Genomic DNA, 25,150 nt, shown 5'->3' on the forward strand with positions numbered 1-25,150 from the left:
TTTTTTTTTTCAACGTTTATTTATTTGTGGGACAGAGAGAAACAGAGCATGAATGGGGGAGGGGCAGAGAGAGAGGGAGACACAGAATCGGAAACCGGCTCCAGGCTCCGAGCCATCAGCCCAGAGCCCGACGCGGGGCTCGAACTCATGGACCGCGAAATCGTGACCTGGCTGAAGTCGGACGCTTAACCGACTGCGCCACCCAGGCGCCCCACAAGTTTGATTTTTAAAATCAATTACAAATAGCTCCTGTTTGCAGATTTTCTAACTCCTTTCAGGAAGTGGTTAATTAGGTAAACAGTATTACTTTGGTTCTATATAGAGCAAAAAATGTATAGTTTCTGCCTGCATTTTAAATTCAAAGCTGAGGGGCACCTGAATGTCTCAGTCAGTTGAACGTCTGACTTTCGATATTGCCTCAAGAGGTATCTTGTGATGTCATGGGATTGAACCCCGTGTCTGGCTCTGTGCTGAGTGTGCAGCCTGGTTGGGATTCTCTCTCTTTCTCTGCCCCTCTCCCCTGTTGAATGTGCACGTGTCTCTCCCCCGCCGTGCCCCCCCCCCCCAAATAAATGAACCTTAAAAAAAATTCAAAGCTGAGTTTGGTTACAGCACAATTATAGTATCATGGGTTAGAAAAAGCCCAGAAGTTTTGAATTCCCATTTTGATCGTCATTCATTACCTATGTGACCTTAGATGAATCACCTAATAAATCACCTTGCCCAGGGCGTAGTTATGCCTGCCCTCAGGACTTGACTCACAAGGATTAGTTGCGCTAATGGCTTTAGGAAGTGATCAGTAACTTAGGTGTCCCTCTCTGTGCAGGTGTTAGATGTCAAGAGAGGTAACACTGCAGGGAAAAGAACTTGGACTTGGACCCAGGGTTGGAATCTCATGTGCACCAAATACTACTGATATGACTCTAACCCGTTTTATCTAAGTCTTTTTAACTTTTTTGAGATGTATACCTGAAATCGTACATGTAAATTATAAGGATTCAGTATTTGTATATATCACAAAGTGACCACCATGATATCCAGTTAACATCCGTCGACACAAATAGTTATGATTTCTTGTGATGAGAACTTTTAAGATTTCTCTTAGCAACTTTCGAATCTACAATATAGTATTAACTATAGGTGCTGTGCATCACATTCCTAGGACTTGTTTTTTATAACGGGAAATTTGTACCTTTTGACCACCTTCACCTGTTTTTTCCCACCCTGCATCCCCTGCCTCTGGTAAGCACCAATCTGTTCTGTATCTGAGGTTTGTTCTTTTTAGAGCTCACATGTAAATGAGATCATACGATGTTTATCTTTCTTGGTCAGATTTATCTTAGTATAATGCCCCTGGTCTATCCATATTGTTGCAAATGGTGCCATTTCTAGCCTTTGTTTTTTAGTTTGTTAAAAGAGGGGGAAGGTAATATCTCTTACTTAGAATTGCTGTAGGGATTAAAGGAGGTAATATGTGAAAGTACCTGGTGCACATAATGGTTCTTGGACCTTTACTTTGATTTTATTTTTCCATTCTTCCAGACCTATCTTCTCCGTTCCTTCACTTTGCCACTACTTTACTGGAAGTGGGAGCCAGTATTCAAACTGTGTACAGCTAAGAAGGATGAGCAGGTGCCCCAGTTCATGACTGTAATTGAAGGATTGAGTTTTAGAAGTTATTTGATATGTTTATCACATAACCTATTTTGGAGGAGCCATGTAGCATAAGACCTTGAGAGCTTTGTGGAAGAGTTTTGAATAAGAATATTGTCACTGGCTTGGCTAAAGCTACTCTCATCTATTCAAGCACTCAGTAAATGGGTAATTCCCCCCCCCCCCCCCCCAATAATTATTCTGTTCTTAGTTTCAGGTTGTATGTATGTATATATGTATTTAGTTATTTAGTTGGAAAGTGTGTGTGTGAGTGTGGGGGAGGGGAAGAGAGAATCCCAGGCAGCCTGCACTGTTGGAGCCTGAAGTGGGTTTTGCTCTCCCAAACCAGTAGACCCATGACGTGAGCCAAAACCAAGAATCAATTGCTTAACTGAGCCACCCAGGTGCCCCTATATATATTTTTAATGTTTATTTTATTTATTTTTGAGAGGATGAGAGTGTGCAATCAGGGGAGGGGCCGGGGGGGGGGGGAGGAGAATCCCAAACAGGGATTGGGAGCCCTGATCCAGGGCTCCATCCCACAAACTGTGAGATCATGACTTGAGATGAAAGCAAGAGTTGGATGCTTAACCAATTGAGCCACCAAGGCACCCCTCAGGTTGTTTTTAATTCCTGCTATTTAAAAACATTTTTTAAAATGTTTATTTTTGAGAGAGAGAGAGGAAAAAAGAGAAAGGGTGTGAGCAGGGGAGGGGCAGAGAGAGAGAGAGAGAGAGAGAGAGAGAGACAAAGAACCTGAAGCTGGCTTCAGGCTCTGAGCTGTCAGCATGGAGCCAGAAGAGGGGCCTTAAATCCACGAACCTCGGGGTCATGACCTGAGCCAAAGTTAGACGCCTAACTTACTGAGCTACCCAGGTACCCCTAATTCCTGCTATTTTAAGGGCAGTTAATCAGATAGAGGTAAAATAATCTCTTATTGAGGAAAAAGTCTGAGACTTAGATAATGAGAACAGCCCAGATAAAAACCATAGTCATTAACAAAGGAAACAATCCAAGCAGTGTTCTTATGTGTAAAGATGAAGTATTAACTCCTGATGAAAGTATGGTTTATTTGGGGTGCCTGGCTTGGCCTGGTTCGTAAAGCATGCTAATCTTGATCTCAGAGTTAGGAGTTCAAGCTCTATGTTTACTGTAGAGATTACTTAAGGAAACAACAACAACAAAAAGTGTGGTTTAGTTACTAGATTTGTCATTATGTGCTTTTTATTTTCTGTAATAACATGGATATTTCTAGAAAACCTGTAGAAAGTTCGATTTTTGGTAGATTGAGATGTAGGAAAGTAGTATTAAAATAGTAATACTGGGGGGCGCCTGGGTGGCGCAGTCGGTTAATCGTCCGACTTCAGCCAGGTCACGATCTCGCGGTCCGTGAGTTCGAGCCCCGCGTCAGGCTCTGGGCTGATGGCTCAGAGCCTGGAGCCTGTTTCAGATTCTGTGTCTCCCTCTCTCTCTGCCCCTCCCCCATTCATGCTCTGTCTTTCTCTGTCCCAAAAATAAATAAATGTTGAAAAAAAAATTTTTAAATAGTAATACTGGTATTTTAGAAAACCTCAAGAGGTAAAGATTCCAGTTGCTTGTATTTAAAATCACATTCACAAATAATCTAATGGCAGCTGCACAAGCCTATAATTTCTTCCAGAGAACTTTGGAACATGTGGAATGTTTGACCAACTCAGTTCCTGTTTAAGGAAAGTATTAAAAGAAAGTTGGAAATGAACTTCCTTGATTAAAAAAAAAAAAATGCACTTGATGTGTTTTTGGAGAAATTTGTAACCTGTTTGTGAGCCAGAATATTTTTTGAAACACCAATGACAAGCTACTTATTAACAAGGGACATTATAAAGTATATAATGGAGAGAAATGGCAATATTAATCTGTATTAGTGACTCTATAGTCATTCAGACTTATCATCTTGGCTATATTGAGTGAGTTTTAAGGGTGAATAATCATAACCACATGATAACCAGAAGATAGCAATTCAAATACAGTGCATGGTAAGAATACTGTCCATGAGTTATTTATTTTTGAGAGCACACAAGCAAGGGAGGGGCAGACACACACACACACACACACACAATTTGAAGCACGCTCCAGGCTCCAAGATGTCATCACAGAGCCCAATGCGGGCTCAAACCCATGAATTGTGAGATCATGACCTGAGCTGAAGTTGGATGCTTAACCAACTGGGCTACCCTCGTGCCCCCTCTTATTTATCTATTTATTTATTTATTTATTTATTTATTTATTTTAATATTTGTTTTTGAGAGAAAAACAGCATGAGTGGGGGGAGGGGCAGAGCAAGAGAGAGCAAGAGAAGAAAGCAGGCTCCAGGCCCTGAGCAGTCAGCACAGAGCTCAATGTGGGACTTGAACTCCAGAACCACAAGGTCGAGGTCATGACCTGGGCCAAGGTCAGACACTTAATTGACTGAGCCACCCAGGTGCCCCTCCATGAGTTATTCTTTAACAACAAAGTTGAAAGATAATGTAATTTATGGGAGAAAAGGAATCCATCGTTGATGACATTAAAAAGAAACAAAATCTGATCTCTTCAGGAAAACTAAGCAGCTTTCAAGCATGGGTGAAACATCACTGTTCAAGAAACCCTTACATTCCAGGAATAATAACCTCTATAAAGAGCTTTTTCGTTTAAGAAGTACTCATATATGTAGTCTCTCAGTTTTTGCAACAAGTGTGTCAGTAGACCAACTTTACTAATGTCATGATGTACACGAGAACCAGGGAGGTCAAATGATTTGACTGAGCTCACTGAGAGTACGGAAGTGGGACTAGATTCAAGTCTCTTACCCTTGTTTTGTTTTTTTAATGTTTATTTTTGAGAGACCATGTGTGAGCCGGGGGAGGGGCATAGAGAGGAGGAGACACAGAATTGGAAGCAGGCTCCAGGCTCTGAGCTGTCAGTACAGAGCCTGACATGAGCCTCGAACTGACAAAACAGTGGGATCATGACCTGAGCTGAAATTGGATGCTCAACTGACTGAGCCACCCAGGTGCCCCATAAGTTTATTTTTAAGAATAATCCCTATGCCCAGTGTGGGGCTTGAACTCAGGACATGGAGATCAAGAGTTGCATGCCAGGCACCCCAAATCTCTTACCTCTTAATCTGTTTTTTTTTTTTTTTTTTTTTTTCCTAACAACCATTTTAAGGATGAAATATTTCCTCTTGGGGATTTATTTTGCTGATCTTGGAAGTAAGGGGGAACCACTTTTTCTATGCCTGAAATTTCTTCTTTTTAAATGTTTATTGAGAGAACAAGAGTGAGCATGAGCACAAGCCGGGAAGGGGCAGAGAGAGAGGGGGGGAGAAAGAATCCCAAGCAGGCACTGTGCTGTCAGCGCACAGCCCAACATGGGGCTCAACTGAGATCATGACCTGAGCTGAAGAGTTGGACACTCAACTGACCGAGCCACCCAGGTACCCTGTGCCTGAAATTTTTGATAGAGGAGATAGGATGTGAAATTTGGATAAGGATGCATAGTATCTCAGTATATTAAACATAATTCACCAGCTTCCTGACTGAGTTTAAGGATAAATTGAGCTAGAAAGTAGAGAGAACTTTTGTTTATGTTTTATTTTAGAGAGAGTGAGAAGGGGAGGGACAGAGGGAAAGAGAATCACAAGCAGGTTCCATGCTTAGTGTGGAGCCTAACTCAGGGCTTGAGCTCACAACCCTAGGATCATGACCTGAGCAGAAATCAAGAGTTGGACTCTCAACTGACTGAGCCACGCAGGCACCCCTAGAAAGAACTTTTAAATGGAAGAAATAGAATTCCTATCTTTTGTATTTTTATATCTGGAATCTTTTTATTTGAAAACAACAAAATCTAAAATGGGTTGGTTAAATTATTGGTTTGTGTAACTAAATATTTTGGGATAAGACTGTGTATGTGATAAGTTTTCAACTGCAATAATATGCAACTACTTGCTAAAATTGGCTAAAACAGTTGCATAAAAGGGGTAGAGTGAGCTCCAGAGTTGGTGAACAGAGCAACTCCCCTATGTCAGGGATCTGGGTTTATTCCATCTCTTTGCTTTGCCTTTCTTGGCACTGGTTTCTTCCTCAGTAGTAAGATGGTGGTGGAAGTTCCCAGACCACCTACAGATAAGGCAGCATCCAGGGCAAGGAAAGGATGGTCTTTTACTGTATGTTTCTTAAGAGTAAAAAAATATTCTCCAGAAGATCCTTGGACATCTTCTTCCATGCCTTGTTGGCTGCGATTGGGCCACATGCCTACTCCTAAAATACCACTTATACTAGTTTAAATCTTATGCCTAGAATAGGGGATGTGAGTCATTTTCCTCCAAAGCACCTAAGATGTATAGATACTTGAGATCTGAGTGTTATGTGAAGAGGGGAAGAGGAAGGCACCCATGTCTTGCCTTGCCTGCAAACTTTTGGCTGCCTGGGAGGTAACATTGTTCTGTAGGAGAGGAAGCACAATGAAAAAGGGTCATAGCTACAGGAAATCTAATATTTGCTCTGCAGGGAAATGTGAAAAATTGAAAGAAAGGAAGCAGCTTAGTAACTAGAAGTCCACTTCGTGTGGGATTTCCTTTTTGGGGCTTTTCTCCTGCCCTATTACATCATCATTCTGTTTTAATGTTTTCTAACTGGTAAGTTTTTATGTTAATGGTGTTGGGATCCACTATGAACACCATTAGCAGATTCACTGTTAAAACCAGTGATAACAAAACTGTTTCTTTACTTCCCATCTTTTTGAGAAAGAAAATCAGGAAAACTGTTCACTGTGCATGTTACCTTGTCCCTCTACCCACACTATTACTGATTTTTGTCAGTGGACTAATTATACCTTTGATTTCACAGAATAAAGAATAGGAACCTTTCTTAAAGGACTTTCTTTTTCCCTGTGAATAATACAGTTCTTATACTAGAGTATTTCACAAAAACTTACTAATTACAGAACTAAATATATTCTGCCCTGCCCAGGAACACAAAGGGTTAAATCAAAGGTCCACCAGTTAGCACAGCTTCCCACAGAGGAAAAGGGGAAAGGGTAGGACAGCACATGTGTCTTTGTAAGCCTTTTTTCTTTTCTATCCAGTTGCCTCTTGTCCTTCTCAGTAGCTCCTTTCATATACATCTGAAATTGGTCAGAATCTTGCTGACCATGCTGGATCTTTTAGTTGTAGAACAGAGAGTGCTTCCAGTTCAGACACATTCTGATGTGCCTTAAAGATCCATTTAATAAGTAGTTGTGCCATTCCTGAACTTCATGAGGCTTATGGATGTGAGAAGGCTTACCTTCCAGTGGGAGTCAAGAATGGTATGAAACCTGGGGATCCAGGGAGAGGGTAGAAAGTGAGGACTGAAGCAAGGCTCAGGGTCTGAGGAAGTGTTGGCAACATCGGTGGCAAAATTGATAATAAAAATTAAAAAAACCTTAACTATTTTGGAATAAAACTGCTATACTGAAATGTTTTTGTTTTACATACCCAAGAAAATTAAGGGATTGGATTAGTGAGTCTGTAAGATCTGTTTTAGATGCACCTCATTCATTAATTTTCTCAAGCATTCTAATGCAAGATAAATTTCCTCACTTAAAAAACTTAGCAGTTTTCAAAAATAGACTTGCCTATAATTTCATTGTGGCATACATGTCATGGCCTTGCCTTTGAGAAGACAACTTTTGATTTTAGCATTGTAAATGGCAGGTAGTGGAGATCTTTTCAATCACTTGGAAGTTGGTGAGATGTAAACTCAGAATCTTGCTCTTGACAAATATTGGCTTTGTGACCTTAGGCCAATTACTTTCTTTCACTAAACCTCAAATTCCTCATCTGTAATTTGGAGGGGATAAGTATTTGTAAAGTCATTGTGAGGATTTAATGAGATAATGACCATAAAGTGTTTAATATAGAGCCTTGCCTATAGGAAATATTCCATATATATTACCCAATGTTAATGATGTAACTTCTGTCATAAATCGACTATTTCATTCAAATACCCTAATAACCAGAATGTTTTCCTGATGGAAACTGAACTCTTTCTTTCTTTCTTACAGATCTTATACTGCACGTTAAACACACCTAAAGTTGATATGGAAAGACTCTTAGGATCACAGATAGGTCTTGAAGATTTCATATTTGCCCATGTGAAAGGGATAAAAAAGGAAGTAAATATACATAAATCTGAGGATTCACTTGGTCTCACCATTACAGATAATGGTACTGGCTATGCTTTTATAAAGGTAAGTGTTAAAAAAAAAAAATAACTATGTGACTTAATGGAGGGTAATATTTGAGAAAATCTACCAGGTCAAAGAAATGATCTTAACAGTCAGAACTGGCTCAGCAGGGATGGGTTGGTAAGGTTTCATTTAAACAAAATGGAGGGGGGTTATTTCCAAATGTATTTTATTTTTTTCTAATTTCATTTTTTAAATTTACATCCAAATTAGCATATAGTGCAACAATGACTTCAGGAGAAGATTTCTTAATGCCCCTTACCCATTTAGCCTATCCCCCCTCCCACAATCCCTCCAGTAACCCTCTGTTTGTTCTCCATATTTAAGAGTCTCTTATGTTTTGTCCCCCTCCCTGTTTCTATATGCTTTTTTGCTTCCCTTGTGTTGATCTGTTCTTAAAGTCCTCCTGTGAATGAAGTCATATGATTTTTGTCTTTCTCTGACTGACTTCGCTTAGCATAATACCCTCTAGTTCCATCCACATAGTTGCAAGTAGCAAGATTTCATTCTTTTTGATTGCCATTGTATATATATACCATATCTTCTTTATCCATTCATCCATTGATGGACATTTGGGCTTTTTCCATACCTTGGCTATTGTTGATAGTGCTGCTACAAACATTGGGGTGTGTGTGTCCCTTCGAAACTGCATACCTGTATCCCTTGGATAAATGCCTAGTAGTGCCATTGCTGGGTTGTAGGGTAGTTCTATTTTTAGTTTTTTGAGGAACCTCCATACTGTTTTCCAGAGTGGCTGCACCAGCCTGCATTCCCATCAGCAGTGCAAAAGAGATCCTCTTTCTCTGCATCCTCGCCAACATTTGTTGCTGCCTGAGTTGTTAATGTTAGCCATTCTGACAGGTGTGAGGTGGTCTCTCATTGTGGTTTTGATTTGTATTTCCCTGATGAGTGATGTTGAGCATTTTTTCATGTGTCTGTTGGCCATTTGGATGTCCTCTTTGGAGAAGTGTCTATTCGTGTCTTTTGCCCATTTCTTCACTGGATTATTTGCATTTTGGGTGTTGAGTTTGAGAAGTTCTTTATAGATTTTTGGATACTAACCCTTTATCTGATATGTCGTTTACAAATATCTTCCCCCATTCTGTCAGTTGCCTTTTAGTTTTGCTGATTGTTTCCTTCACTGTGCAGAAGCTTTTTATTTTGATGAGGTCCCAATAGTTCATTTTTGCTATATTTAAAAAAAAATTATATATATAAAATTTGAGAGAGCTCATGCAAGTGGGGTGGGACAGGGAGAAGGAGAATCCCAAGCAGGCTCCACTCTGTAGTACAGAGCCTGATGTGGGCCTTGATTCCATGAACTGTGATATCATGACCTAAGCTGAAACAAGAGTAAGATGTTCAACAGACTGAGCCATCTAGGTACCCCTCAATTTTTTTTTTAATTTTTTTTTTAACGTTTATTTATTTTTGAGACAGAGAGAGACAGAGCATGAATGGGGGAGGGTCAGAGAGAGAGGGAGACACAGAATCTGAAACAGGCTCCAGGCTCTGAGCCATCAGCACAGAGCCTGACGCGGGGCTTGAACTCACGGACCGCGAGATCATGACCTGAGCCGAAGTCGGACGCTTAATCAATTGAGCCACCCAGGCGCCCCTCAATTTTTTTTTTTTAAAGTAGGCTCCGTGCCCAGTGTGGAGCCCATCATTGTTTGGCTTGAACTCAAGACCAAAGTCCTGAGCTGAGATCAAGTGTTGGATGTACAACCTAGTGAGCCACCTAGGTGTCCATATATATGTATGTATGTGTGTGTATGTATATACATACACCTATATAATTTTAAGTAATCTCTATGCCCAATGTGGGGCTCAAACTCACGACCCAGAGACTGTGTTTCATGATCTGCTGACTGAGCCAGCTAGGTGCTCCAACATATTTTTGACACCTTCTTACATCTTAAATAGTCTTCAGGGGTGCCTGGGTGGCTCAGTTGGTTAAGTGTCTGTCTCTTGATTTTTGGCTCAGGTCATGATCTCATGGTTTGTGAGTTTGAGCCCTGTGTTGGACTGCGCACTGACAGTGTGTAGCCTCCTTGGGATATTCTCTCTCTCTCTCTCTCTCTCTCTCTCTCTCTCTCTCCCCCTCCCCCTCTCTCTCTCCCCCTCTCTCCACCCCCCCTCCCTCGCCCCCCCACTTGTGCCGCCCCAAAATAAATAAGCTTTAGAAAAGTTTGAAGAATTTTTAACTATAGAATTTATTTAAATACAAATAGAGCAATATAGAGCTGTAAAGGCAAGAGAAGGAAGTTTGAAATAGTATGAAAAACTAAGAACTGAGGTGCGGGGAAAAGAAAAGTAGATTTATCTCTTAAACAGTTCTATTAAGCAGTTGTATAACAGACTTTCATTGAATGCTTATGTACTAGGCACTTGACCTACATTTTCTCATTTAAGTCTCAACCATTCCATTGGTACTATGTTTCCTCTTGTTGAGGTATAACAAATTTTTAAAAAAATACTTATTTTGAGAGAGGGAGAACGTACACCCACGTGAGCAGGGGAGGGTCAGAGAGAGAGGGAGTGAGAACATCCCAAGCAGGCTCTGCATGGTCAGTGGGGAACCCAACATGGGGCTCGAATTGATGAACTGTGAGATCATGACCTGAGTCAAACTCAAGAGTCCGACACTTAACAGACTGAGCCACCCAAGCACCCCAGGGTATAACAGATTTTTAATGTTCAGCTTATTGTACTCACACCTGTTAACCATCACCCAGATCAAGGGAAACTTCATTTCTACCACCCAGAAGTCTCCCTTGTACTGTTTCCTAGGCAGTATGCTTCTCCCACAAAGGTAGCCACTACTCTGACCTCTATCACTACAGTTTTGCTTGTTCTTGAACCTTCTGTAAGTAGAATCCTATATTATGTACTCTGTCGTTTCTGGATTCTTCTGTTGAACATGGTGTCTGGGAGATTGACCTGTGGGTAGGTACTATTACCAACCTCTATTTTACAGATGTAGAAACAGGATAAGGGAAGTTAAGTAGCTTGCTTTAAAGTTATATAGCAGAAAAATTCAGTATTTGAATTTAAGAACTCTGACTCCAGAGCTGGCATTCTCATCCACTTCACTAAGAATTAGTTACAAACTTCATGCAACAGAGTATGTTTCAGGTTTTTATTTTGTCCAAATCTTTTCTTTGCTGATGCACTGTCCTTTAAAACAAGTCTTAGGAAAGCAACCTCCTTAACTGTAAATAGTACTTTATTTAACTCCCCACTTGATAGAATGGCTATTTTTAGCTCTGCTAAAAGATAGGACTGTGTTGAAGGTTGAGTGGGTGATCAAATGGAAAATCGTGAGTTGGGAAAGTCATGTGGGATTATCTGGGGGAAGCTCAGGACATGAGGCACATGCAGCAATGCCTTTCTAATGTCAGCAGGAAGGGCTTAGAAGTTTTGCAAACATACGTGGATTTTTTAGATCTTAACCTCTGTTCAGAGTTTGTGTTGTTTTTTTCTTGAATGTCTCCTTGAACATGTGCCTGCGTCAGTACGAGTCACTAGCCCTGGGGAGGCAGAACATGATGGCAAAGAGAAAGTGGAGCATACGGCAAACTGCTGACGTAGAATTCAACTTAAAAGAGAAATGAATACGATTAATAGGACTTCTTACAAACTGGGGTGGGGGTAATTTCAAATTTACTGTAAGACTGTAATAATACAGAAGACTTCCATAATACCCTTTACCCATTTCTCCAGTTCTTACCACTTGTCACGTTTGCTTTTTTGGTCTAATACACACATGTGTATGTGTATATGTATACATATGTACAAATATAATTTTCAGAACCATTTGAAAAAGTAGAATGCATATATTTCCATTTAGCCTCTAGTATTTCAGAACGTAGTTATTAAGCACAGGGTTTTTTTTTCTGTATAGCTAGACAGTGCAATTGTGAAATTCAGAAAATCTAATATTGATAAAATAATTTTTAATGCCTATATTGCATTTCTGTCAGTTGCCTCATATCCTCTGTAGCATTTTTCTTTTCCTTTATAGGTGTAATCCAGGGTCATGAATTTTATTTAGTTGTCTTTTTAATGGTCTTTAGAATAATCCCTCAGCCTTTCATAGAATGAGAAACCTCAAAGAAGCCTGAATTGAGGGACAGTGTGAGAAACGGATTATGTATTTTTGGTAGGAAGATTAGATCAATGATGTGTCCCTCTTGGTGTACCACATGTGCATTATGTTAGCTTGCTTATGACCTTTGTCACTTACCTAAGGTATAGTGTCTGCCAGTCTTCATTGCAATGTTATATTTTCCTTTGTAATTAATATTTGTGGGGAGAAACTTTATTTTAAAAATATCATTTTCCTACTTGCACCTTACAGATTGAACATCTGTTGATTGATTTTTGCCTGAATTGATTTTTATTATAATGGTTTCAAGATGGTGAATTTTAAAAAATTCCATCATTTCTTATATATTTAAAACATTCTGTTGAAAAAAAGTGGCATGGTTTTTGTTTTTTTGTTTTTTGTTTTTATCAGCATGGATACATGATTTCTCACTTAATGGGTTATAGTCTACAACTGTTGCTTATGCTCACATTTTCTGAGATTTGGTCTGCCGGAATCTTTCAGCTGGCTTGTGTATCCTTTGACATGTCTCTGATCATTTATTAAGCAGTTGTTCTTCTCTGGCACAACAAGATGTTCTAGGTTCATCTTTTATCTTTTCCCAAGCGTGGAATCAACCATTTTTTCATGGGGCTCTGGTTTTGCTTTTGGTGAGGATTGATATTTCAAAATCAAGATCTGGATGCTAGTTAGACTCCTTCATTGTCACTGGAGTGTCCTTGTTTCTGGGTCTTTTCAGTGATGGGGTTAGAAAACCTATTTTAGAAGTAAATGGACTCAAAATTATGCCTCAAATTTTAATCCTGCCCCATAGGTTTTTTTTTCCCCTTCCCCATTAAAAAAAAAATATATATATATGCGTGTATATATATATATATATACACACATATATATATTTTTTAAAAAGTTGATTATGAGAGAGAGCATGAGTGGGGAAGGGGCAGAGAGGGGGAGAGAGAGAGAATCCCAAGCAGGCTCTGCACTGTCAGTGTAGAGCCTGATGTGGGGTGCAAACCCACAAACCAGAAGATAGTGATCTGAAACCAAGAGTTGATGTTCAACTGACTGAGTTGCCTGGGTGCCCCTATTAAAATACTTTTTAAAATAAAATATTTACTCATTTGCTTAGTCCTACAATATATGCAAAATAGTTTCAGGATTGCTATATCCATATTATGAAGAACCTATTAAGAGTTCAAGATTGGTATGCATGTACACACATGTACATACACAAAGTATTCTATTCAGGTTACTTGGAATGGGTTCTTTCCTGTCCCTTTCCCCATTAGGTGATGGTTATTCATTTGAAATACTATTGAATCCACTTCTCTTTGAACTGAGTTTTCTCTGCATCATGTTCTAATTTTTTCTGAAAAATATTAAAATGATTCAAAAGTCTATATTAAAAGACGTTCAGAGATCTGTCACTTTCTCCTGGCCCTCTATCCCATTACTCATTTCTCCCACTCCTTATAAGTAATCATTTTCATTAATTTCTGGCTTACCCTTTCAATGTTTATTTTTGCTAAGATAAGCAGGAGAAAAAAATGGAACATTCCAAGAGTTTGTATGTCATTCTTGTGCAGGGACTATGTTAATCTTTTCTATATGGTTCCAATTTTAGTATATATGCTAAAGTGAGTACTTGATATCCTTTCAGTGGTGGCTAGAAGTCCAAGTAGGTTAGAGTAGGACAGTGTGGTATAGATTGACAAGGGTAAGGAAGAAGGATTCCATGATCAGGGAGTGGTGATATATAGGAGCATGGACTTTAGAAGTACACATGCCTGCTTTCAGTCTTAGTCCAACCACTTATTTACTTGGACAAGTGATCTTTGATAAGTCCTTAAGCTTCTCTGATCCTTCTCTCAAAAGGGAATATTAACACCTATTTCACAGGATCGTGCAGGTATAAAGGAATGATCTATAAAAATCTGATACTGCTATTAAGTTATCAATTAGAAGTCCTAACAAATCATCACATAATTAGATGAGCAGAGAACTGTATTTAATAGTACTATGTAGCTCTGCATTTACACGGACTAAGAAGGAAGTTCACGGAGGTAAATGCCTGCCTTGAGAAACCATTCTCAGCCTAACTTTACACTTCAAGGAACTAGAAAAAGAATTAAACGAAACCCCAAGTTGGTAGATGGAAGGAAATAACAAATATTAGAGCAGAAATAGAGACTAAAAAGACAATAAATCAATGAAACAAAGAGCTGGTTCTTTGAAAAATAATTGACAGACCTTTAGCTAGACTCACAAAAAAGGACTCAAAATCAAATGAGAGATGTTACAGTGGAGCCATAGAAATGTAGAGGATAGTAAGAGACTGCTATGAACTATCCTATCTAACAAATTGGACAACGTAAGAAATGAGTAAATTCCTAGAAACCTACAACCTACCAAGACTGATGAAATAAAAAAATCTGAACAGATGGATTCAGTCTCCTTGCTAGTCATCAAAAACTTCCCAACAAAAGCCCAGGACCAGATGGCTCCACTGGTGGATTCTACCAAGCCTTCAGAGAGAAGAATTAATCCCAGTCCTTTTTAAACTCTTCCAAAAATTAGAGTGAACTCCTCCAAACTGCTTTTATGAAGCCAGAATTACCCTGATAGAAAAACCAGACAAGAATGCCCCAAGAAAAAGGCCAGTATTCCTAATAACATAAATGCAAAAATCCTTAATATTAGCAAACCAAATTCAACAATATGTTAAAGGGATCATACATCATGGTCAAGTGGGATTTATTTCAGGGGTGATTAAACACCCATAAATCAGTGTGATATACCACATTAACAAAAGGATATAAACATTTTTTATCTCAATGGTTGAAGGAAAAAAAACATTTGAAAGAATTCAAATGGTAAAAACAAAAAAAAAAAAAAACAAAAAAAACCTCAACAAAGTGGTATAGAGGGAACATACCTCAACATCATAAAGGTCCTGTAGGACAAGCTCACAGCTAACATCATCCTTAAAGGAAAAGCTTTCAGTTTTTCTCCACAAAGATCAGGAACAAGGCAAGCATGCTCTCTCTTGCCACTTCTATTCAACACAATATTGGAAGTTCTAGCCAGAGCAGTTAGGCCAGTAAAAGAAAGAAAAGGCATCCAAATGGAGAGGAAAAAGTAAATGGTCACTGCTTGAAGATGATATAGAAAACCTTAAAGACTTTATCCAGAAAACTGTTAGAAGTACTACAGTAAAGTTTCAGGATACAAAATTAATACACAAAAATCTTGCACTTTTATATGTGAATAATCTATCAGAAGAATCCATTCCAGTTATAATTGTATCAAAAAGAATAAAATACCTATGAGTAAATTTAACCAAGGGGAAAGACCAGTAATTGAAAACTATAGGATGTAAGAAAGATACAAATGTAAAGCTATTTCATGTTCATGCATTGGAAGAATTAATGTTGTTAAATGCTAACCAAAGCAATATTACAGAGTCAGTGTGATCCCTGTCAAAATTCCAATGGCACTTTTCACAGAAATACAATAGTCCTAAAATTCATATGAACTGTAGAAGACCCGGAATAGCTGAAGCAAGGTTGAGAAACAACAAAGCTGGAGGCATCACACTCCCTGATTTCAAACTATATTACAAAGCTCTGGTAATTTAAAAAGTGTGGTATTGGCATAGAAACACTGATCACTATGGCAGAATATAGAGCCCAGAAATAAACTTTTGCATATATAGTCAATTTATAATAAAGGAGCCAAGAATCTACAGTGGAGAAGGGATTCTCTTCAATAAATGGTGCTGGGAAAATTGGGTAGCCATCTGCAAAAGAATGAAATTGGATCATTATCTCACATCATACACAAAAATTAATCCAGGATGGACTAAAGACTTGAATTAAAACATGAAACCACAGAACTGGCACAAGAAAACTCTTTGACATAGGTTTTTGGTGATGATTTTTGAATCTGAAAACAAAAGCAAAAGTAAACAAGTTGGACTATATCAAACTAAAAAAAGTCTAATAAAAAATGGGCAAAAAAGCTGAATAGGCATTTTTCCAAAGAAGACCTAGATGACTACCAGATACATGAAAACTTTTTTTTTTTTTTAAGTTTGTTTTGGGAGACTGCACGCATGAGTGGGGGAGGGACAGACAGGTAGGGGAGGGAGAATCCCAAGCCAACTCTGCACTGCCGGCATGGAGCCTGGAGGGGTGCTTGAACCAACGAACTGCAAGATCTTGAACTGAAACCAAGAGTTGGATGCTTAACCGACTGAGCCACCCAGATGCCCCCATGAAAAGATGTTCTAGGTTATTAATCATCAGGGAAATGCAAGTCAAAACCACAATGAGCTACCACCTCCACCTGTTAGAATGGCTATTACCAAAAAGACCAAAAATAACAAATGTTGATGAGGATGGGACGTTAAGGGAACCCTTGTATACTGTTGATAGGAATGTAACATGCAGCCACTATAGAAAACAATATGGAGTTTTCTTTAAAAAAATTAAAAAACTACCATACAATTCAGCAGTTCCACTTCTGGGTATTTATCTGAAGAAAATGAAAACACTAATTTGGAAAGATAAATACACCATGCCTTTGTGTATGGTATTCATTGTAGCTTTACAGTAGTCAAGATACAGAAGCAACCTAAGTGGCCATCAGTTGATAAATGGATAAAGATGTATGTGTATATACACACAATGGAGCGTTAGTATTAGCTGTATAAAAGAATTAAATCTTCCCAGTTTTGGCGGTATAGATGGACCTCAAGGGCATTATGCTAAGTGAAATGTCAGAGAAAGACCTATACTGTAGGATCTATGTCGAATCTAAAACATTTATGTGATTTCTTAAGTTTGAATTAAAGTATGGTGTGGTTTTCACAGGTAAAACTTCTTGCGTAAAAGACAACAGACTTAAACATTTGTGATTTTAGCATCCAAGCCTAGATTTTCCAGAACCAGAGCATATAAATAACCTTATCAGAAAATTCAGAGTATACTTAAAACTAGAAATTCCCAGAATGGTTTAGGACTGCTTGGCAAACACTTATACAGAGGGACAGATGCTAAATATTCTAGGCTTTGTCATAATTTAGGGTCATGCAGTCTGTGGGTGCAACGTCTGTTTGAAGCCCAGTTCTTTTTGTTGTGTTCTTTTCATCAGTATTCATTGTACCTTGGTATCCTCATTTGTTAATGGAATGAGGCTTGTTGTGAGGACTAAGTGAAATAACTGTTTATAATTAAGAACGTTACGTTATCATGAGCATAGTCTGAGGACAGTGTTAAGATCAGCAGCACAGATCTCAAACTTGCTGACCATGGCAGCAGGGCGTGCAGCTCAAACAACCTTGAATGTGATACCTAAGATTTTGAGGAGGGTGGGATGCTGCCCCTAGAGTTCCGGTGTCTGTGATTAGCAGGTTTTATAAGCATATGCGATGAAATAACGGAGAATAATAATTCTCTGAGGTGGCTAGGATCCTTTGAGTTTAATAATGCTGTAAATCCTATCTTTTAAAAATTTGTCTTCTCTCTTTTTTGCAGTATCAAGATGAGATAAAACCAGATTAGGCAAAGTTTTAAGTATTACAGAGGATATTAAGTGACTCACTAAATATAAGCATAGCATTAATATCTTTTTTCCATTCTTTGTGTTCAAGTAGCATTTTTAGCAAGATTATTAATCTCTGTCATGTTATAATATGATTATCAAAGCATATATTCCAGAAACTTGTCTCAATTACTACCTCATTCTTTATTTTATGAACTTAAGAGGCTAAAGCTTAGGTAACCCACAACGTCTATAATCTGTGTCTTCCACTTCTGTATCTGATTCACCTTATGGTGTTCAGGTTTCTTACACTGATTTTCCTGTCTCTTCATCCCAGATCCTTATCTGCTACTTCTGTTTATTTACTTGTGCTTTGATGTTTTTCTTGCCCACCTGGATTCTCACCTTGCTACTTGGACTTCTGGTAACTGCCTTTCCTCCTTCTGTCTAGACACTCTTCTAGTGACTTCTGTGACTACTTCTAGGCCCAAGACAGTGTAGATTTTTGTTCCTCTGACCTTAATTTATTAGTAAGATTTATACATGTCTGTAAAGTTTTTCATTTAATTAACTTTATATACTACTTATTAATAAAACTGTGACAAGTCTAAAAACATGTGATAGGACACTGAAATTTGTGTGTTGTTGTTCAAAGAAAAAAAAATAGGTTCAGAAGGTATGAAGAGATAGATGAGAGTAAAATTTAAGGAGGCAATATTTATGTATAGATTTTCACACTCTAATGGCTTAAGAATGGGTAGATAACAGGATATTTAATAGTTTTTTTTTTTTTGTTTCTTTAGACTCTAGTCTTCTTAAAAATCTTGTTTATTTTTCTGTGACCTTTTAGAAATTCCAGTTGTACTTAGTGGTTGCTGTGGTTACTCTTAATTCTATTAACTTGTAATGTTAATATGGACCCCTAATAAAACAGTGTCAGATTATAAATTTCTCATTTCTTTTATAATTGACTATTCGTAATGATAATGAGCTCTGAATTGGTATTATTTCACTTGCATAAAGCATATTAATAGTTACTATTATAATGAACATAGCATTGTTCTTAAAATTTGGGGGTGAAATAGAAGCCTATTGTGAATTTTGGTATATAGTAATAAAACTTAAAAATGCCCAACCTTCCCAGGTTACCCTTTTACAATTTTCTTTTTTCTAATGATAATTATAGAGATGCTGGGGAACATGAGTTTTGCTATTAACTCTTAGATGCGGTGATCATACTGTGGATTCAGAAGAAGTTATTACTCCACTTGGTAAGAGTAGGGAATGCATATGCTTTTTTTTTTTTTTAATATGAAATTTATTGCCAGATTGGTTTCCATACAACACCCAGTGCTCATCCCAACAGGTGCCCTCCTCAATGCCCATCCCCCCATCAACCCTCCCTCCCACCCCCCCATCAACCCTCAGTTTATTTTCAGTCTTTGAGTCTCTTATGGTTTGCCTCCCTCCCTCTCCCCCATGGTCTTCTGTCAAGTTTCTCAGGATCCACATAAGAGTGAAAACATATGGTATCTGTCTTTCTCTGTATGACTTATTTCACTTAGCATAACAGTCTCCAGTTCCATCCACATTGCTACAAAGGGCCATATTTAATTCTTTCTCCTTGCCAAGTAGTATCCCATTGTATGTATAAACCACATCTTTATCCATTCATCAGTGGACGGACATTTAGGCTCTTTCCGTAATTTGGCTATTGTTGAAAGTGCTGCTATAAACATTGGGGTCCAAGTGCCCCTATGCATCAGCACTCCTGTATCCCTTGGGTAACTTCCTAGCAGGGCTATTACTGGGTCATAGGGTAGATCTATTTTTAATTTTTTGAGGAACCTCCACACTGTTTTCCGCGGTGGCTGTACCAGTTTGTATTCCCACCAACAGTGCAAGAGGGTTCCCATTTCTCCACATCCTCTCCAGCATCTAGAGTCTCCTGATTTGTTCATTTTGACCACTCTGACTGGCATGAGGTGATATCTGAGTGTGGTTTTGATTTGTATTTCCCTGATGAGGAGTGACATGAGCATCTTTCCATGTGCCTGTTGGCCATCTGGATGTCTTCTTTAGAGAAGTGTCTATTCATGTTTTCTGCCCATTTCTTCACTGGATTATTTGTTTTTCGGGTGTGGAGTTTGGTGAGTTCTTTATAGATTTTGGATACTAGCCCTTTGTCCGATATGTCATTTGCAAATATCTTTTCCCATTCCATTGGTTGCCTTTTACTTTTGTTGATTGTTTCCTTTGCAGCGCAAAGATAAAAAGCTTCATGAGGTCCCAATCATTCATTTTTGCTTTTAATTCCCTTGCGTTTGGAGATGTGTCCAGTAAGAAATTGCTGCGGCTGAGGTTAGAGAGGTTTTTTCCTGCCTTCTCCTCTAGGGTTTTGATGGTTTCGTGTCTCACATTCAGGTCCTTTATCCATTTTGAGTTTATTTTTGTGAATGGTATAAGAAAGTGGTCTAGTTTCATTCTTCTGCATGTTGCTGTCCAGTTCTCCCAGCACCATTTGTTAGAGACTGTCTTTTTTCCATTGGATATTCTTTCTTTGTCAAAGATTAGTTAGCCATAGTTTTGTGGGTCCAATTCTGGAGTCTCTATTACATTGGTCTATGTGTCTGTTCTTGTGCCAATACCAAGCTGTGCTGATGACCACAGCTTTGTTGTAGAGGCTAAAGTCTGGGATTGTGATGCCTCCCGCTTTGGTCTTCTTCAATATTACTTTGGCTATTTAGGGTCTTTTGTGGTTCCATACAAATTTTAGGATTGCTTGTTCTAGCTTCGGGAAGATTGCTGGTGCAATTTTGATTGGGATTGCGTTGAATGTATAGATGGCTTTGGGTAGTATTGATATTTTAACAATATTCTTTCAATCTATGAGCACAGAATTTTTCCATTTCTTTGTATCTTTTTCAATTTCCTTCATAAGCTTTCTATAGTTTTCAGCATACAGATCTTTTACATCTTTGGTTAGGTTTATTCCTAGGTATTTTATGATTCTTGGTGCAATTGTGAGTGGGATCAGTTTGTTTGTCTTTTGGTTGCTTCATTATTAGTGTATAAGAATGCAACTGGTTTCTGTACGTTAATTTTGTATCCTGTGACTTTGCTGAATTAATGTATCAGTTCTAGCAGACTTTTGGTGGAGTCTATCGGATTTTCCATGTATAATATCATGTCATCTGCAAAAAGTGAAAGCTTAACTTCATCTTTGCCAATTTTGATGCCTTTGATTTCCTTTTGTTGTCTGATTGCTGATGCTAGAACTACCCTTATGTTAAACAACAGTGGTGAGAGTGGACATCCTGTAGTGTTCCTGATCTCGGGGAAAGCTCTCAGTTTTCCCCCATTGAGGATGATATTAGCTGTGGGCTTTTCATAAATGGTTTTTATGATGTTTAAGTATGTTCCTTCTATCCCAACTTTCTCAAGGGTTTTTATTAAGAAAGGATGCTGAATTTTGTCAAATGCTTTTTCTGCATCGATTGACAGGACCGTATGGTTCTTATCTTTTCTTTTATTAATGTGATGTATCACATTGATTTGTGAATATTGAACCAGCCCTGCAGCCCAGGAATGAATCCCACTTGATCATGGTGAATAATTCTTTTTATACGCTGTTGAATTTGATTTGCTAGTATCTTGTTGAGAATTTTTACATCCATATTCATCAGGGATACTGGCGTATAGTTCTCTTTTTTTGCTGGGTCTCTGGTTTGGGAATCAAAGTAATGCTGGCTTCATAGAATGAGTCTGGAAGTTTTCCTTCCCTTCCTATTTTTTGGAACAGATCTTTCCAAGCTTCAATTTTTCAGTCTATGGTCTGAGGGTCTTCTAAAGGTTGTTGAAACTAAATGACATGGCAAATGTAAAGTGCTTAGTTCAGAGCTCAGCATATGTAACAACACCTACTATAGAAGCAGGAGAGTAACACCTTAACGATTCTTAGGGGAGTAACCCAGAGGATTTGAGGAGAAGTTTCTTGGAGGAGGTATGATGACTGATGGAGCAGAGTTCTGAATGAGGTATGGTGGTTGTCCTTTGTTGCCTGGTCCTTATCTTTAACTGAGCATTAAGCTGCATTGTGAATATGTCAATACATATAATGTCTCGGGGGCATAAAAAGGAATGTTATACAGTTCCATTTTGTATTAAGTGTTATCCTTAATTTTCTTTCAGAGAATTAAAGATGGTAGCCTAATTGACTCCATTAAAACCATCTGTGTGGGGGATCATATTGAATCCATAAATGGAGAAGATATCATTGGGTGGCGTCACTATGATGTTGCTAAAAAGTTAAAGGAATTAAAAAAAGATGAACCCTTTACCTTGAAGTTAATAGAACCTAAGAAGGCATTTGGTAAGTTTGGGTGTGTGTATGTGTGTGAAGTGTTCCCTTCCCTGGCTTGTCTTTCTAAGGGTAGTGAGCACTGAGATGTGGTGCCATGTGATTTAGTATATCCATTAAGGATATAGAGAATGAGAGCACTACTTATAAGGGAAACAACTATTCAAGGAGAAAGAATTGCCTAAAAGGACATTTTCTGAAAGACCTTTGGAGTTACAAAGTCTGATGTCGAGTGACTTTGTGGCTGTTCCAGACTCCAAGAACGGCACATTGTAATGCATTCATCTTGCTGAGGAGTAAAATTTTTGACTGGGCTCTCTAAGCCATAACTATTGTTCGTGGACCTTAACAGCAAAAACTTTTAGTTACACTTAGAATTGGTATTTAAAATAGTTATCTAGTCTATTTTAAAGACTTCCTTCAATACTTTTTCGCCATTAGCATTTTGAATTTGGCAGCATGGGATGGTATGAAATTACTTCCACTTTGGTGTGACATCTGTAGTTGCTTGGTTTTAGCCATGGCAGCTGTGTTCCAACTGTTCAAACCCCTAGGGCTATCTCATCTACAGGAAAATGTGCCAGCTTCTCCTGACTATCCAGCACTATTTTAATAAGCCAAATGACGGCCTCTGGTGTTCATCAGTGTTGAAATATCTTTAGCAGAATCATTCTAGGCTGCCCTTACTCATCCATGACCCCACCCAACTTCTGGTTTTCCCTTTGCTCACAGAACATAAATATTCCTTATAGTTTGTTTCTAATGGATATTTTCTCAGGGCAGTAAATAAAAATGATGGGAGAATGCAGTGGGTCTGGGGAATTACATTTCCCCTCCCTTAACAAGTAAGCGACAGATACTATCCATATGGAAGTGGAAATTCTCTGCTTCCAAGCGATTCTGTGCCATTTAATAGAAATACGGTGTAGGTTATATTACTTGTGGGAGCGGGGTTACATAGATGTAAGAAAAGAATGCCTTGCACTGAGCGATGTACAGAATTAGTGAACCACTATATTGTATACCTGAAACTAATGTAACACTGTATGTTAACTATACTGGAATTAAAATAACTTAAACAAACAAACATTGGGGGTGGGGGGAAAGAATCCCTTATTCCAGTGCTGCTCCTGGAAGGACCATCCTAGGAGACCATGCTATCGATACTGTGATTCTGTGTGGTGTGCAACCAAGCTTCTGAGTACACTTGTCACAGAGGAAGGTGGGCACACTCAGGTTTCTGTCCACCTCCTTGTGAACTGGCTTTGTTTGCTACCCAGTTCCCCAGATCATAACCTATAAACTGATTGGATATAAGCAGTTTGATTTGATTTAGACTTTTCATAAATCAGTTCTTCTCTTAGTACAACTCAAGGAATATAATTTTTTCCTACATTTGTCTCTAGCACATAATCTGTTTTTCAGAATTAATCTCTATTTTTACCTATTGTCTGCATTGAAATTTTGTGGTCCCTGTATCTTTGTAGAAAGTTGCTGATATACATTAATTTGGATGCTTGGTTGATATTAGTCTTGGATGTTACAGAGGTCATTGTATTTAGCTATTATTGCTCCATGATTAGATTTTTTTCCCTTTTAATACTGGAGACATGTATAGATGGATAAACCCCCACACTGCCTTATGTGCTAACTACTATTGAACCTGCTCTGTATTGCTCCTATGAATTCTGTGTACACATTTGAGGACACTGGGTAGGATTTTCCTAGTGGGGGTATATTATTTCTGTATCCCAAATTCTGGTGGTGCTGTGGTTAGGACATGTGGTTAGGACATGTAGAAATTGATTTTGGAGTAATGATAGGTTTTATTTTCCAAAGTTACTGTGGCAGCTTAACTCTACTTAAATCTGCTGATCAATATGCATTATCTCCTCTGGGTTGGTACTTGACTTTGGGCCATAGCCTGAGGGTTTTTCTCTGTGAAATAGGCCTTGCTACTCTGTCCTTCAGCCTTTAATTTTGCTGCTTTTTGCCTCTGGGATAAAGGCAGTAGTAGTTGTTTCTTTTCTTTGACTTCATCCCAGTGCTTGGTGCTTTTCCCAGAAGGGAGTATACATCAAGAGGTACTTAGGGGATCTAGCTTCCCCCAGTTCTCTTGGTTCTGATCTTATTTTTTGCTGTTTCCTTCTATCCTGGATCTTATAGCATTGTCATTGATGGATTGATTCAAATTCATTGTCCTTCATGATTATCTGACTTTGTTGTCTTGGATTCCCACAGAAGAAAAGGCCAGTGTAGGTGAGGCAGAACGTTCTCATCTCTGTGATCAGATAGGCTGCCTAGGCTGAAGTGAAGTCATTTCTAGGATTGTACTGAAAGCTGTTGAAATAGCCATACACTCTAGTATTTTGACGTTTGCCTACCAACTTCCCTAAAGATTTAGCCTGGGGAGGCATGTGGACTGGGTTCCAGAATGCAAGGAGGAAGAGTGCAGTTGGCTGCTTTGCAATGGTGTAATAAAGATGATGAATGCAACTTTCAGACATGGATGGGGGAATCCTTACAGCCTGCTCCCATTTTCATAGGTCCACCACATCCCACTTCTGGGGGCCATTATATATGCCAAGATTCTTTGAGAGCTACAGAATAAACACTTCCTACTTTATTGAAAACCCATTTTGTTTGTTTTTTTAGAAGACTATCAGGTCTCAGAAACAGACTGTGTCAGTCAAGCCTTGGGAAGGTCGGGAGCTAAGGCCATTTCAGGGATGTTTGAACCAGGCACCTTTCATGGCACTGAATTAACTCCCTTTAGGTATTTCCTATCTTCATGTTTCTCCACTGAGGATTCAGATTCCTCAGAGAGGGAGGGACACTGATTAAATCATGTTCCATCTTGATAGTGAAGAAGGCAGTGTTACATGATCAGTAGGCCCACCAAAATCATGCAGGACAGGAGGGAGAGGTTTCCTTTTGGGTAGGAAAAAGTAGCAGATGTTCATTTTGCCATTTCTCCTAAGTTATTACCTTGTTTAGTGGAGTGTGTTGGTGTTCTCTTGACTTTGAATCTGACCGTACCCATGCATGATACTATGAGGTTGGGTGTGTAGAATGGATATGGAGGGGGGTGCCTGGGTGGCTCAGTCTGTAAAGCATTTGACTCTTGATCTCAGTTCAGATCTCGATCTCAGGGTCGTGAATTCAGGCCCTGTGTTGGCTCCAGGCTGGGCGTGAAGCCTACTTAAAAAAAAGAATGGATGTGGAGGGAGGCA

The 25,150-nt window shown here is 38.8% G+C and overlaps 1 protein-coding gene and 1 non-coding gene across 4 annotated transcripts in view; one reads left to right on the forward strand and one right to left on the reverse strand.

The window, feature by feature from the left end:
- The window catches only part of GIPC2 (GIPC PDZ domain containing family member 2), a 430,222-nt gene that overhangs the window by 24,066 nt on the left and 381,006 nt on the right, over nucleotides 1-25,150 (forward strand). For all 3 annotated transcript variants that reach the window (XM_040470735.1, XM_040470734.1, XM_040470736.1), the window contains exons 2-3: nucleotides 7,720-7,905; nucleotides 21,749-21,929. In XM_040470735.1, coding sequence (XP_040326669.1) covers nucleotides 7,720-7,905; nucleotides 21,749-21,929 — 367 coding nt within the window. The remainder of the gene's footprint in view (nucleotides 1-7,719; nucleotides 7,906-21,748; nucleotides 21,930-25,150) is intronic.
- LOC121027866 (U6 spliceosomal RNA) lies at nucleotides 13,555-13,658 on the reverse strand. Its single transcript, XR_005788953.1, has one exon. It is a non-coding gene; the product is annotated as a U6 spliceosomal RNA (small nuclear RNA).

The sequence above is a fragment of the Herpailurus yagouaroundi genome, unplaced genomic scaffold, assembly GCF_014898765.1.
Source record: "Herpailurus yagouaroundi ecotype Mexico unplaced genomic scaffold, PumYag 77, whole genome shotgun sequence".
NCBI classification, from domain to species: Eukaryota; Metazoa; Chordata; class Mammalia; order Carnivora; family Felidae; genus Herpailurus; species Herpailurus yagouaroundi.